At 40.5% G+C, this 16,613-nt stretch overlaps 1 protein-coding gene across 7 annotated transcripts in view; it reads left to right on the top strand.

Annotated features, from left to right (window-relative positions):
• The window catches only part of PTPRK (protein tyrosine phosphatase receptor type K), a 255,773-nt gene that overhangs the window by 79,903 nt on the left and 159,257 nt on the right, over positions 1–16,613 (top strand). For all 7 annotated transcript variants that reach the window (XM_069974941.1, XM_069974940.1, XM_069974946.1 and 4 more), the window contains exons 4-5: positions 6,351–6,432; positions 10,224–10,339. In XM_069974941.1, the coding sequence (XP_069831042.1) occupies positions 6,351–6,432; positions 10,224–10,339 (198 nt within the window). The remainder of the gene's footprint in view (positions 1–6,350; positions 6,433–10,223; positions 10,340–16,613) is intronic.

Here is a 16,613-nt window from a genome sequence, read left to right as displayed (position 1 = left end):
GGGGCTTCTAGTATATGTGTAAAGTAAAAGAAAAATGTATTTTTAATAACACAAAATCCCCTCCCCTAATAAAAGTCTGAATCACCCCCCTTTCCCCATTTTATAAATAAAAATAAATAAATTGATAAACAAACATGTTTGCTATCGCCGCGTGCGTAATCGCCCGAACTATTAATTAATCACATTCCTGATCTCACACGGTAAACGGCGTCAGCGCCAAAAAATCCCAAAGTGCAAAATTGCGCATTTTTGGTCGCATCAAATCTAGAATAATTGTAATAAAAAGCGATCAAAAAGTCATATATGCGCAATCAAGGTACCGATAGAAAGATCACATCATGGCGCAAAAAATTACACCCCACACAGACCCATAGACCAAAGGATAAAAGCGCTATAAGCCTGGGAATGGAGCGATTTTAAGGAACATATATTTTCTTTAAAAGGTTTTAATTTTTTACAAGCCATCAAATCAAATAAGTTATACATGTTACATATCGTTGTAATCGTAACAACTTAAGGAACATATATAACGAGTCAGTTTTACCCCAGGGCGAACATGGTAAAAACAACCCCCCCCAAAATTAAACAAAAAAACATTTTTTTTTTCAATTTCACCACTCATATAATTTTTTTCTGGTTTCCCAGCACATTTTAGGCAAAAATTACATCTGCCATAGCAAAGTACAATTAGTTGCGCAAAAAATAAGGGCTCATTTGGGTCTCTAGGTGGAAAAATGCAGGCGCTATGGCCTTATATACACGAGGAGGGAAAAACGAAAACGCAAAAATGAAAACTGGCTGTGTCCCCTAAGGGTTAAGTGACGTATATTTGTTGACAATGGTTTAAATTTTTTACAGGCCATCAGATACAATATAAGTTATACATGTTACATATCGTCATTACATACCTGTCATTGCAAAGTACAATTAGTGACGCAAAAAATAAGGGCTCATGTGGGTTTCTAGGTGGAAAAATGCAAGTTCTATGGCCTTTTAAGCACAAGGAGGAAAAAAATAAAACGCAAAAATCTAAATTGGCTCTGTCCTTAAGGGGTTAAGGCCCTATTACACCAAAAGATGTCTGACAGATTATTTTACTGATTTTTTTTTTCAGCCAAAGCCAGGAATGAATCTGAAAAGAGGATAAATCTCAGTCTTATCTTTACGACCTGCTCTCTGTTTTTAATCCATTCCTTTGGCTGAAAAAAATCTTTCAGACATCTTTTAATGTAATAGGGCCCTTACTCTCCCTCTGCACTTAAAGTGTCACTGTCGTGAAATTTTTTTTTTTTTTTTTTTGCAGAAATCAATAGTACAGACGATTTTAAGAAACTTTGTATTTAGGTTTATTAGCCGAAAAATGCATTTTTATCATGAAAAAGCCATTTATAGCTCTCCCCCCTGTCTTCATTGTTCTCCTAAGGAGAGAGCTAAATAAAAGACCAAAACAGGACAACAAAGAGTGAATCTACAAATACCTCACCCTTTATCTCCTCTGACAGTCAGCACTGACCTCTCTGAGCTCTGATTACAGCTGTCACCCAGCTCCGTGCCTGTAATTCTCTGTTACCTGCTCTCTGCTGTCGGCTAACTCCCTCCTCCCCCTCCCCTCTCTATAGAACAGACTGGGTATGTCTGATGCAACAAGTCACATTTTCCTGATTTTTTTGCAGTGGATGGAAAAGAGGAGGGAGGCGGGGACCTGGGAAAAGGCTTTTTAAATGCAGATAATGGCATATTTGGCTAATAAACGAAATTACAAAGTTTCTTAAAATCGCCTGGACTATTGATTTCTGCAAAAAAAATAAATAAATAATAATATGACAGTGACTCTTTAAGCCTAGGGTCCTATTACGTGGGCCAATGGGGGCCCGATGATCATTTAGCAAGATCTGCACAGACATTGTTACCGATATCCTTGCAGCCCTTGCCCAAACAGTTTATATTACCCATCCACACTCCAGGGCTGCTTCTGCGACCTGCTTCCTCCACGTTACTGCGCATTGCAGCTTTAGAGTGGCCCGTCTGAGCTGACAGGTCGCTCAGCTCATCACTGGCCACTCACACTCATCTCAGAACGTATGCCTTGGGGACGTGCCTGGGAGAAAAGCAGGTTAACCCTTTTACAGGCATTCTCTGGTTATAGGAGACCCCTTTTTAAAATGCAGCTGCTCCTAGCACACCTACCACAAACAGCCAACAAGTTTTCAATTGCAAAAATAATGCACCTGCATGTGCCTGGATATTGCGTTTTTATAGTTGGTGTTCTTGGGTTTCCCTCCATGTGGAAGATAATTCATTTTTCAGAGAATTATCTGTATGTATGCCTTTTCCCAATCCAAAAACCTACAGATCAATCTTTGCGTTGGTAGAGGGTCTTTACGTCTGTGGTGATTTTGAGCCAATTAATTTTTTTCGACGTGTGGTTACTTGTATATTCATAGACCTTTGGGGATTTGCACCAGTTGAATTATGTTTATAGCTGTTAATGTACTTTGTTTTCTCTTTTATAATGTGTAAATTGAGGGCTGGAGTCTCAGCGATTGTGCTACAATGCGTAATTAACATATGTGGAATAGATTTTTTGTTGTTGCTGTAGAATAATTGCCCATGGGTCACACAGGAGTTACATGGAGCAAGCCTGGGCTGCTGCGTTCATAAACAAGCCTGCAGATCCCACAGTCCATTGAAATGGGATGTTCGCTTTATTTATGGGACAGGAAAGCGTAGGGCAGGCTTCAGTGGGCCAGATCCAGTTTTCCTTCTTATAATGACTGCCCATTGAACAAATTTTAGGGCTAGATTTTCCATTTCTTTTGTAAAGAATGTGACCAGCCTGACCTCTTCGATTCTCACTAGTCCCAAAAATAAAGGGACATTTAGTATATTGCTGTATCCTCCTAACTTATCGTCTGTGCTGGGAATTGTAGCTTGGTCAGCTTCAGATGTATAGGCCTAGCTGGGTGACCAGGTGCACTGTTAAAAGGGTACTCCAGATACAAACCCTCCCTAAATAAATTGAATTGTAATTTACTTTTATTTACAAATCATCAGTCTTCAGTACTTATCAGCTGCTGTATGTCCTCCCAGGAAGTAGTCTATTCTCTCCAGTATGACACAGTGCTCTCTCCTGCCACCTCTGCCCACATCAAGAGAGGCTTTTGCTACTGATTTGGACAGTTCCTGTCATGAACAGAGGTGGCACTGTCGGACTGGAAATAAAACACCACTTCCTACAGGATACACAGCAGCTGATAAGTACTGGAAGACTTGAGGTTTTTTTTTTTAAACAGAAGTAAATTACAAATTTATATACCTCTCTGACAGTTGATTTGAATAAAAAAAAAATATTGTGTGTGTGTGTAGGATAAAGTACCAGCATGTAGTTTTTTTTATTTTTAATACTATGCATACCATGCTCTGCATATTCCGCTCTTCTCCAGACTGCTTTTACAGCATATTTATGTGTGAAAAAGCTTCCTTCAGATTCAATGAGGAAAAGGGGCTGGACAAAAATCTCATTCAATGTCCAGAGATGACTGCAGCGTAGCATTATAGTGTCATAATTCACACGTGCAGTCATTTCTACACCCATCCTTTTTACCTGGCAATTGAGATGGAAATCGGATTTGAACCTGCTTTGTATGTTTGCTATCTCTTTCTGTACGGATTTTACTTAACATGCTCACACACTTTGTGCACATTATATTATTTTTACTTGGCCTAAAAATACTGGGCAACTTCATCTGATATGACAACCATAGTTAAGTCTTCTGTTTTTACTGTCACCTTGAGTGGTAAGAAATCCTTTCAAATGTTAAAGGAGAAGTCCGGCCAAAATTTATTTTTTAAAGTTATACAATTTTCTAATGTACATTAATTATGGGAAATGCTCATATACTGCTATTTCCCTTAATTTAGTGTATCAGGAAATGTTAGAATTCTCTCAGAACCAGTGACGTCACGACGAATGGTGTAATTCCTATGGAGTGTCCAGCAGGGGGCGCTCTATATATAGAAGTCAATGAGTACCATTGACTTCTATATATAGTGCGCCCCTGCTGGACACTCCATTGGAATTACAATGGATGTGTGTATTTAATGTAATGTTATGTACTGTACTTTGCGATTGAATACATTTATGGAATACTTTGCGGAGCAAGTGTCCTTGCTCCCCAAAGTATCCAATAAATGTATTCAATAAATACATTTGCAGGGCACCAAGCAGGGAGGGAGAGAAGTGCCATCTACCTCCCCCCTCCCTGCTGGGCACATATACAAAGTACTACTCCCCCATTATCTGCAGATAATGGTGGAGTAGTACTTTGTATATGTGCCCAGCACCGAACAGGGAGGGGGGGGAGGTAGATGGCACTTCTCTCCCTCCCTGCTCGGTGCCCTGCAAATGTATTTATTGAATACATTTATGGGATACTTGCTCCCCAAAGTATTCCATTAATATATTCAATCGCAAAGTACAGTACATAACCAGTACATAACATTACATTACATACACACACACATCCATTGTAATTCCAATGGAGTGTCCAGCAGGGGCGCACTATATATAGAAGTCAATGGTACTCATTGATTCTAAATATAGAGCGCCCCCTGCTGGACACTCCATAGGAATTACACCATTCGCCGTGACGTCACTGGTTCTGAGAGAATTCTAACATTTCCTGATACACTAAATTAAGGGAAATAGCAGTATATAAGCATTTCCCATAATTAGTGTACATTAGAAAATTGTATAACTTTCCATAAGTAATAACATATAAAAAATTAATTTTGGCCGGACTTCTCCTTTAAGTTTTAGAAATATTTTATGCTGTTGTTGCCAGCATTGTTGGCACTCCTTAATACAGAAAGGCACACGACACAAAAATAGAAAGCTAAAATCTTGGCAGAAAAAAAAAGGATAAAAATTTGAATACAATGCCAAAACACGATTAGGTTCCTATGTTTAGTTTATGGATACTCGTAAACGTGTCAGAACAGTGTGCAGTGAGTCCAGGTTCCAACAGCAGATAAATGGACACTGTCCTTATAATGTTCAAAATCTAAATCAACAGGGGATTTGCATTAAGGGTGCGTTCACACATACAGGATCTGCAGCAGATTGGATGACGCAGATTTGAAGCTGCAGATTTGCTTTGAATCTGCAACATCAAATCTGCTGCAGATCCTGTACGTGTGAACACACCCTTAGGGTATGTTAACACGTACCGTATTGGCAGAAGATTTCACGCTGGCGGATACCTGACAATGCACTTCAATGGGGTGACATACTCGCAGCGGGGTTGTCATCCCGTCAGCGGCCTTAACCATCGCGTCCCACGTACGTACTTTACCACGTTCCCGCTCTGGCTTGCTGCGGGGGCTCCCGGCGCTCAGCCAATCAGTGTGCTTCCCCGCCGCAGCTCAAAGATTGGCTGAGCGCAGGGAGCCCCTGAAACAAGCCTGGGCAGGGACCCGGTAAATCATGTACCCTGGCCGCGGGGTTAAGGGCGCTGCGAGTATGTCATCCCATTGAAGTGAATGGGCAGGTATCCGGAGTGGATCATGGTGAGGTAATTGTTTTGTTATTCTTTAGATAAGGGCAGCACTGTATAAAAAGTTTTTTTAGTATCAAACAGATCAATTTTATTGCAATCGCAAGGCAATGCATAGTACAAGCATATGGGCCTTTTCGGCCTCCATAGAGAACAAAGAAAAAAGAGCAATCAAGCAAGTAATGATCATAGGGAACAAACAGAAATAGTGCAGTACAGTATTAATGGCTAAAATAAATAGCAAGTAGTGCCAAATCAAGTAGTAATATAGTACGAAATATCCCTCACGTGGGAAGAGGTATACCACGGTCTCCAGGTTCGTTCAAACGCCTCCACTGTATCTCCCCTGGTCGCAGCAATTTTTTCAGATAACATGATATCGTTGACCCGGTCCTTCACCTTATCCAAGTGAAGATGAGGTTTTTCCAACTGGAAGCTATATATATTCTGGCTGCCATTAAAATAAGTTGAGCCAGCTTAAATAGCCTATAGGGCATACGGGATGGTTTGACACCAAATAGACACAGATGAGGCGTTGAAAATGTTTTTAATTGCTGGGCTACCCCTTTTAAAAATGTCACCTGGTCCTCATGCTTTTCAGCCTTCCATGAACTTTAGATATTTTTCTAATCTTAAATGGGTATTTACATGAATATAATTTCCTGCTAGATTTACTCAGATGTTCTCAAAAAAGCCATATATAAATAAGCAATAAAAAAAGATGATATAAATGTGATATATAGTCCAATGGATAGATATATTCTTAAAAATGTATATTTTGTTTTCTAATTGCAGGTAATCTTTGAAGCTGATGCCTCAGGCGGAAGGGGCGGATATATTGCCATAGATGACATCCAAGTTTTAAGCTACCCATGTGGTAAGGATGACTTACCTTTTCTTAACTGTATCTCCGTCACCATTAGCAATTATGCTGTTATTTTATACTATTTACATTGATACTTTAAGACATTGCCTAAGAAGCGATAGTGGTTAAAGCCTCTTTTGTTTGTTGCACGGTGCAGAAAATGATTTGCTTTCTACATTAATTACTGCCTAATCTCCACTGTGAAAGCAGACCTTAGTAAATGAGTGCTAATCCTTAATTAGACGAAGAGATGCATTATTTGTGTTGTCTCCTAAATGGTTCCTTTCAGTTGTGGCTACAGTGCTAGGCACCTTTTTTATAAAAAAAAAAAAATGCAACATGGCCCTTGGGGATGTTTTACCAATCTCATTCCAAAGAAATGAAAAGTTCACTATGCATTTTACTATGACCACTGTGTTCTTTCAAACCTACTGTCTTTATAAACACAGGATTGTATTAGAAAGTTAAAAAAAAAAAACTTCTCAAAATGGGTGCTGCCATTTGTTGGTGCCAAAACAAAGACCCCTCAATAATAAATTATCTGGCATGAACAAGTAGGAAATGAACATTCAACAATAGAGCAGATTGGCATAATACTAGGAAATGATGGTTGACTTCAGGGAGATCAACTAAAACACTGTGCACACACAATCACGTTTTTCAATGCCAATGAATCTATGAATATTGACCCCCAGGAAGAGAAATATACAAAAAATATTGTGGAGACACCATCATGTGTTTCTCGTGCCAGACCTTCTACCAGGAAGGAACATCAAGCCAAGGGAGCCTCCAGTCAAAGAAACCGTTATCCCACAAGCAACACTCAAGTATGACCTGATGCAAACAATTAGACTGCATGCTCAGCACTACTAGCTCCATATATTGAGTAAGCAAAGGCAGAGTGTGTAGACGGAAAACCTGAAGGGCCTTTAACAGCAGAATATACCACGAGTGCTCAACGTATAGGAAAAGTTTTTGTGTGATCTTGTATTATAGAAGGATGTGGAACTCACAAAGTATTACAAAATGTAGAAAACTTTATTTCATTACTTATGTTAGGACGTGGACAAGTGGGCGACGATCATTTAACACACACACGAGGCACGTTTCCTCTTGGTCTCAGGTCATCACCCGCTTGTCTGCATCCCAACACCAATAATGAAATAAAGTTTTCTACATTCTGCAAGTAATACTTGGTGAGTGCCTCGTCCTTCTATAGTACAAGTATGACGTGACTTGGGAAATACCCAGGCAAGGTATCCTTCCAATACAGCTGTTTTGGGGTTCTTGCCCCTTATCAGTGTCGCATAGGATTCTGGCCAGATGGCGAAAAGCCTAGTAATTGCCTTCAAAGGAATGATGGTTGACCTCAACTAAAACATCGTGGAGACATCTTCACAAGTTTCTCAACATCAGTGAATCTAGGAATATTGCCCAATTTACCAGAATCCTGGTTCACACTGATGAGGGGCAAATACCCCTAAATAGTGGTCTGTGGATGGATACCTTCCTTGGATATTTTTCAAGTCGTGTCATACTTGACTGTGGCTTGTGGAAAGATGGTTTCCTTCACTAAAGACCCCCCTTGGTTTGGTTGTTCCATGCCTAGTTCTGGCTAGCTCACTGACGTTGTGGAACATGTGATGGTATCTCTGCAGTATTTTTGCATATCTGGCATAATACTGACCATATCACCCACTGGCATTTGTTTTCTCTTCCTTGTAAGATTTGTTAAAATCTTGTACCATTGTGTTACTCCATTCTATAAAAGTGTGTAAAGAATTAGAGACCTAATGGCGCAGTATATGAATACTGTCCAATACAATTTGTTGGCTTACTACTTAGGACTCACAAATATGCTACCACACACGGAACTCCTGGCATCATGTATCATTGTGATTCTGGGAGCTCTGAAACTCTTTTTAAATCTTTGTGGTACTGTTCGGACACAGGCTGTGTCAGTACAGTACCACAAAGGTTCAAACTGATTCGGAGCTCCCAGCATCATAATAATACATGATGCCTGGAGGTCTGTGAATCTGTTCTGTAGCACATCTGTTCTGGAGTATGTATGAATTAATGTTAAAGTGACTCTGTACCCACAATCTGACCCCCTCAAACCACTTGTACCTTCGAATAGCTGCTTTTAATACAAGATCTGTCCTGGGGTCCGTTCGGCAGGTGATGCAGTTATTGTCCTAAAACAACCTTTAATCCTGCAGCAGTGTGTCTAACGGCCGGGACTTACATAGTATATGCATTAGGCTGGCACATCCTCTCTGTCCTTCCTCCCCACCCTCCTCATCATTAGGAATGCTCCAGGCAGATTGCTTCCCCACCTGTGTGCATAATGAACATGGGCTGGATCGTTAAGACACCTGTGCAAAGCTCAAACAGCAGTAAATGTTCCTGGATCATTCCTAATGCTGAGGAGGGTGGGGAGAAAGGACGGAGAGGTGGTGCCAGCCTAATGCATATACAAATGTAAGCCCCGGCCGTTAGACACAGCGCTGCAGGATTAAAATATGTTTTTAGGACAATAACTGCATCCCCTGCCGAACGGACCCCAGGACAGGTCTTGGATTAAAAGCAGCTATCCGAAGGTACAAGTGGTTTGGGGGGGGTCAGATTGTGGGTACAGAGTCGCTTTAAAAGATTTGTAATCTATTTATTAATACACAAAAACAATAATAAAACATCAACTATTTAAGACCAGATGTTGAAACATTATTTTGTATAGATTGTCAACAAATTAGGTAATCCATTCCTTTTAAGCCTATGTAGGTGTTCTTGTTTGTTTTATGAGTGGTAATTATTCCCAGCATGTACTAGGCATACTGAGAAACGGGTAGCATTTGTACATTGGTACTTATGAATGTGAGTCATGATTGTATGCACTCAGTTAGTGATAATAGTATTGATCTCTACCAATTACTAGGACGGAGCTATAGACTAATGAAACCTTTTTTAATTACATTCTCTGCTAGGAGACAACAAGATCTCATTTATAGCTTACGTCATGTGCTGTTTTAAAGGAAGAAAAATAAATTCTCACTTTTCTGTTACAATGTCGGTGTATCAACCATCCCATTTCACTGTCATATTTATAGACTAATTGATTAATTGCAACATAGCTGTTTGTCCTGACTTCCAATCTATAGCAAGGTTCACATCCTGTTGTCATACTGTTGAGCCAGATGTGTTTTACTTTGTACTACAAAAAAAGGATACCGTAGGATGCCTATTCAAGTGAATCCTGTTGACATTGACCTAAACATTTGCCTATATGGCAAAATGTCATCTGAATCTAAATTTAGCTTAGGTTTGAGTAGTTATTCTCAAACCATGTTTTATAAAGCAAAGAAAAATGTATATGTAAAGATGATACATGATTCATGCATAGTTACTGTGTAACCCTGAGATCGAAAGGCTTGTGTTGGCATTGAAAAGCTTAGTCCATGAGATTAAAATTTTACTCTGCACTAATGTTGCGTGATCCTGCTGAACTGTTTGGGTTCTGCAGCATTACCTGAACACTCAGCATTTGAGTCCCAGGTGCTGCAGAACTTGGATGCTGCCCTAGGGAGTGCTGAAAAATATGTATACAGCCATAGGCAGTATCCATGTTTTCCAAGACTCCCTAGGGGGGCATCAAACCTCTACAGTTGCTGGGGGTCAAACAACGAGTGTTTGAGTTTGCAGAACGTTACCGGACCCAAAGAGTTCAGCAAGTCTGCTCACATGTTTTACATATGTACTTCAGTTTAGAATGTATAATTTTGCTCTCTTTCCATTATACACAGATAAATCTCCCCACTTCCTGAGACTGGGAGACGTTGAGGTAAATGCCGGTCAGAATGCTACATTTCAGTGTATTGCCACTGGAAGGGACGCAGTAAACAACAAGCTGTGGCTTCAGGTAAGACTTAAAGGGGTAGTGCGGTGTAAAGCATTATTTCACTAAATAACACACATTACAAAGTTATACAACATTGTAATGTTTGTTGTTTATGCGAATGGCCCCCTTCCCCATGTCTCTCCCCCCCCCCCCCCCCCCCCCCCACGCTAGACCCAGAAGTGTGATGCTGTATACTAATGGAATCACTGTCAACCCTGGTCTCCATCTTAGGATGATCACGATTCAGGAGGCCGTCCGGACCGCTTCAGCCCTCCCTCATGCCGGCCCCCCTCCAGCGAGTCATCAGCTGCTAGGCGAAGTTATCACTTAGAGCTGATTTTTTTTTTTTTTTTTTTTTTTAGCAAATTTTTATCTTGTTATGCTGTACATTTAGCCCTGTACCATGATCACATTTTAGGGCAGTGCTCAGATGCGACAGTTTAGCCCAAGTCTAACTTTACTGCAGCAGTGTTTTCTGAACATTTATCCTTTTGGAAGGCTAGTGAATTCCTCCTGTTATGCATTGTCCTCATGGGAAAGATGACATATGGTAATACATTGGAGTATTTTCTGTAATGTGAAGCTGTGACTGTATCAGCTCTTTCAACCGTCCATCTCTCTCTTCTCAGAGGTGCTCTTTAATGTACCTGAATCATATCATATCTGGTATCCGTGCAGAAACAATCTGCTGTGTTTCCGTTTAGCCACAGAGAGATCTCTAGTGTATGATATGAAATGTGTTTGCTCTGTACTCAAGCTCTCTGGCTGTCGAAGGAGCAGACTGGAATTCATTCCATCTGACAGCTGTGAATCACATCAGGTTCTTACAATTAAAGTGGGTGAATGCTCTGCGCAATACAGAGAAATGAGCACAACAGGGCAGGGGTATCATTCTATTTCTACAATGCGTATAGAAACATACAGACATTCTGTTAAACAGGTTTATGTTACATAAACTGTCAAACAGTAATATGTTACCCCTTAGATATACCCATATATGTGTATTGTACCCTGTGTGTTAAGCAATGGAATTTAGTTTATTTACTTGTATCAGTTGTGTTCTGCCATATATGTGGAGTTACTGTATTACAGGCCGCAGAATAATAGGTGTATTTCTAAGCAATGATGATCTGTAAATTGATGAGTGTTCCACTGCTTAGGACCTTTGTGATGGTAAGGGGGAAAAGTGGATGTATGACCCTAACCAGATGATGTCTACCTTGGATCGAAAAGAGAATGTATGTATTTCTATGCAACCTGATCGGCACTGCCAAGCAGATTCTCACTGCGCCATCTGTTCATCCAACCACCGCAGAATTCTCAGTTCCAGAGATCTTCTCTGTTATTTAAGTGCAAATGTGCTAATTTGGAGGTGGGACCAGCGATTTCAGTGCACAGATATCCCCTCCCCTTGGTGATACACCTCCTTCAAAATCAAGTCAGGATTTTTCACTAAGGGTGTGGTGGGTGGATTATCGGTGCACTGGGGGCACTCTGCCCACCTCCAGTGCACCAAACTAGCACCTTTGCATACTTGCATAATGGAGAAGATCTTCAGAACCGGGTGGTGGTCATAGGATTGCATGGCGTCCTTAGAATCTGCTTGGCAGCACCGATCAGGTTGCATAGAAATCTTATTTTGTAATTAAAGGGGCAGCTAATGTGTTCCCTTTGAAAGAAAGCATTATCAGGAGAAGGAGACAAGTTTGCTAAATGAATCAATTTGCAAAAATATTTAGATTGATCAACCCTCTTAGCTTAGTTTTAGGCCAGGTTGGCAAAAATGTAAACTGCAAGATTTCTTGATTTAAAAACAAACAAACACACACACACACACACACACACACACACACACACACTTTTGTCTTTTCCTTTTTTTCTTTTTTTTTCTTCCACCCCCCCCCCCCCCCTTCTTTTTGGCAAGAGGGTAGAAGGAAATATAAAACTGTTAAAGTGTTGACCGACATGAAAACACAAATGTGTGAGAGCCTCGGGATAAGTCAAATCTGATTTTTAAGACAGTGAGGAAGGGTGATTGATTCAAGCATGTACATAAACCACACCATGGCATGCCTTTAAATGTTGTGTGAACGGACTTGACCTTTTTATGTCTCTGTAACTATGGTGAGTGGGGAGTAATGAGTTTTATGTAGACAATGCTTATGCCTAATGTGTATATAAACAGTTGTGTCCTTAGTGGGCTCTTTATGGGAAGTCTTGATGCAGCTGCTAAATGTGCGCTCTGTAATCAGTCTAAAAGGGATTTTGTCAGATTCATGCTGCCCAAATCACAGGTCTCCTACTTTAATGAAGAGGCAAACAGGAATTGTTTGTACTTCACTCTGGTACGCCTCACCATGGCTTCCTCCCCCTCCTCCTCCTCCTCCTCCTCTTTTCTTAATAAATAATCAATGCTGCCTGGCCTCCTGCTTGCTCAGCTTTCAGCCAGTGTCTCTGATTGCAGATCAGTCCTCTGTAGGCAGTTTATGTTTGAAGGATATACTCAGATATAGTTGAATCTCTGAACTCAAATGTGTTGGCGCTGTGGTCTAGGGGTAACTCAGCTGTCTAGAGACCTGCCAGCACATCATTCTTTGGTTCAAATTCCTGTTGAAATTGAGTGGATGGCCACCATTTAATGGCAAATAGCCATTATTTCAAAACAATAGCGGTTATTTGCCTTTAAATGACTGCCATCCACTCAGTTTCAACAGGGATTTGAACCAAAGAATGACCTTCTAGCAGGTCTCTAGACAGCTGAGTTATCCCTAGACCACAGCGCCAACACATTTGGGTTCAGAGATTCAACTGTATCTGAGCTGACAGATCCCTTTCAAGGATGTTTTATGTTCCTTCAAAATGAATAGCTGCATCTTTATAGTATTAATTGCACAGAATTGAAGAAGCTCACTAGGAATAGTGGAGCATAGGCCATTAGAGAATAATGCACAGGTTCTATTAGTTCCTTGTGGTTACGTTTTAGCTCTTTTGACAGGCTTCATTTTCCAGCCATATGCTGCGTTTACACATAACGATTATTGGCCCGATCGTACGATTAGCTATGTCGGATTTACGATTTTTTTTTTATAACGATCAGCGTTTAGACGGTACAATATATCGTACGAAAATTTGCACTGCGATCGTTTTGCGATCGTTTAAGCCTATCTCACACATTGGTTAAATCGGCGAACGACTGTTCACACGGAACGATTTGCGAATTTTTTGCGTACGATGAACGACTATTTGCTGACCTGATGAAAGATCACGATGTAAGATTTATTGTGCGTCGTTCGATCGTTCGCTGCGTTTACACGTACGATTATCGTTCCAATTCGACCGTTATTGCGCAAATTTGCACGATAATCGTTACATGTAAACGCAGCAATACTGATCTCAATTCCATCAAAGAAATTATTTCCTAATGCTGCTACACTTCCCATGAATCCTCTGACTTTGCAGAGAGAGTAGGTGGAGTTCCCTTGTTGCAATTCATCTATTTAGGCAGCAGGCGCTGGAAACCAGCCAGATCAATGGAATAGACCTGTATGTTGGTTGTAGTCCACACTATGTGCAGTTTTAATGCATTTTCTTATTGAAAGGCTCAGATTTACCATATAGATAGCCAACACCTTACTGTAGCTTTAATAACCTCCCACCCCCATCCTTTCCATCCATCTGTACAGCATTCTATCTCACTGCTTCCTTATTTATCATTTCCTCCCACACAGTGACAGCAAGTGATCATGTTTATGTCATTCTGCCAGGCTCACGTAGCTGGTGACATATAGATTTTACTTTGATTACCGCCATGCTTGTATGCAATAAATAATTCCTATTACTACTAATAAATTCTTTTTGCACGTCTTCTGGTTTGTTGGGATGTTATATCATCATTTAGCGATGATGTCCAGGCTTAATAACTCTCCCCCAGTTTTCTTGTGTATAAGTCATATTCTAGAAACGTGATATAACACATGTAATAGGAATTTTGCATAAGTGTATTATGAGATATATATATATATATATATATATATATATATATATATATATATATATTTTATGATTAATATCAAATCTCATTACTTTATGGTGTGTCTTATTAAAAGCATTTGGCTCTAGTGATACTGTACTTTGCTGTGATCTCAGATTTATTCCCTATTTTTGTTTAATCATTTTGAGTGTGTGTAATATATATATATATATATATATATATATATATATATATATATTATATATGTGTGTGTGTGTGTTAAGATCCCGCGTGTACTAAATACTAATTAAGGTACAGTGGTGCCTTGGATTACAAGCATAATTCGTTCTGGGACCGTGCTTGTAATCAAAATCACTCTTAAACCAAAGCAAATTTTCCCGTAAGAAATCAATGATATGCAGACAATTGGTTCTAAACCCCCCAAAATTATTTTAATTCTGAATAATAAGTAAAACAGATGAAACAGTTGAAACAAACATAGAGAAACAGCTCAATATGTCATCATATAAGTTACTGTACAGTATAGTATCAGCATGGGATGTATAATGTATAGTAAGTGCAGGCACGTTATAGGAGCAGTGTGTATAGCTGAGGGTAAGTGCAGGCACATTATAGCAGGAATGGAGAGTGGGAAACACAAGGACTGACAAGAGACTGCAGGGAGCATGAAGGAATGAGCAGGACATATTTGGGCACAGTATAGCAGCACTCTCCGTCCGGGGAGAGAAGGGTTACAGCTATGGAGAGATTACCTCCACAGTCCTGTCCCCTGATGCAAGCCCGAGCCTGAAGTGGTTCTGCTATGATTTGGAAGGTGAGGGAGACTTCCTGGATCAGAAAACAGTGCTGTAGACCCTGCTGTGCAAACCATGCCCCTCCCACACCCAGTACAGGGAGCTCTTAAACCAAGTTACGGTTTTGAAAAACTGTGATCTCTTTTTACAAAATACTCTTTATCAAAGTTAATCTTAAACCAAGGTACCACTGTACTGTGAATAAATATTACTAATGCATGTACAGCTATTGGGCAACTAGTACTTTGAATATTAGAGTTCTCCAGAATAGTTCTCATTAGCACCACTAATTCAGTATATCATCTAAGAAAGCTTTAGGGTATGTTCACACTGAGGAATGGGCGCGTATTCAGCGAAGAAGTGAAGAGGAATGTTTTCTGCTTGAAATTCCTCTCCTATTCAGCCTTGACAGAATTTGAACATAAGTCGAGCCCCCATTGACCTGTTTAGGATTCCTCTACCAGAATCCGCCCAAAGAATTAACATGTCAATTCTTTGGGCAGACAGCGGATCTGCAGCAGAAAATTCTGCTTGGAAATTCTACAGTGTGAACAACACAATGGAACGTTCATGTTTTATGGAATTTCAAGCAGAAATTAAGAGCGGATTCTTCTTCAATTCCTCGTCTATTCCTCAGTGTGCACATACCCTAAAGGAGCACGATGATAACACATTGGCAGAGTACCAGCAGTGGACCCACTGCATATCCTACTTATAATAGTGCAGCCACTTCTGTTTCTTTGCAAAAGAGGAGCCCCAGTCTCATAGTATGTGGTATTAGGGCTAAAACCTAAAAGTTGAGCTTAAAAAGGATGTACCACTAGGTACATCCACTTTAATCTGAACCGACGGATCGAACAGCGCCGTTACGGGGAAGCCGGTGCAGCGGTCCGTTTCTCGGTTCCTGTGCACTGCGTCGTTCTATGCACCGGAACCGGCTGGTGCTTAAGCAGTGGAGGCCGGCCGAGCCGCCCCCAGTGGGAGGGAATTCCCTCCCCTCTGACCCTGCTCCATTCATTCTATTGGAGCCACGTCATACAGGGGAGTGAATTCCCTCCCACTGGGGGCGGGCCGGCCTACCTCCAGTGCTTGAGCATCGGCCGGTTCCGGTGCATAGAACGCGGCTGTGCACGGGTACCGGGCCACGGTCCAAAAAACGGACCGCGGCATCGGCTTCCCCGTGACAGCGCCGTTCGATCCGTCTGTTTAGATTAAAGAGGATGTACCTGGTGGTACATCCTCTTTAAGTTGACTTTAATTTTATTTTTTTATCATTTCTATTACGTTTAAAGATGAGGTGATTGCCATTACTCCATCATAGCATACTTCTCTCATTCTGTCTGCTGAACTTTTAGCACTATGTGAATAATTTAATGCTTCTGTCCTTGTATCAGATTCTACACACTTCCATTTCTGAAAGTTGTTAAGAAGACTATGCATATTACTTCCAGCCCCGCAGCATTTGCATCAATATGATGTCCTTTAAAATATTAACTAAATGTAATTAAAA

The sequence above is a fragment of the Dendropsophus ebraccatus genome, chromosome 6 (genome assembly GCF_027789765.1).
Source record: "Dendropsophus ebraccatus isolate aDenEbr1 chromosome 6, aDenEbr1.pat, whole genome shotgun sequence".
Taxonomy (NCBI): domain Eukaryota; kingdom Metazoa; phylum Chordata; class Amphibia; order Anura; family Hylidae; genus Dendropsophus; species Dendropsophus ebraccatus.
This window is presented reverse-complemented; position numbering and strand designations above follow the sequence as displayed.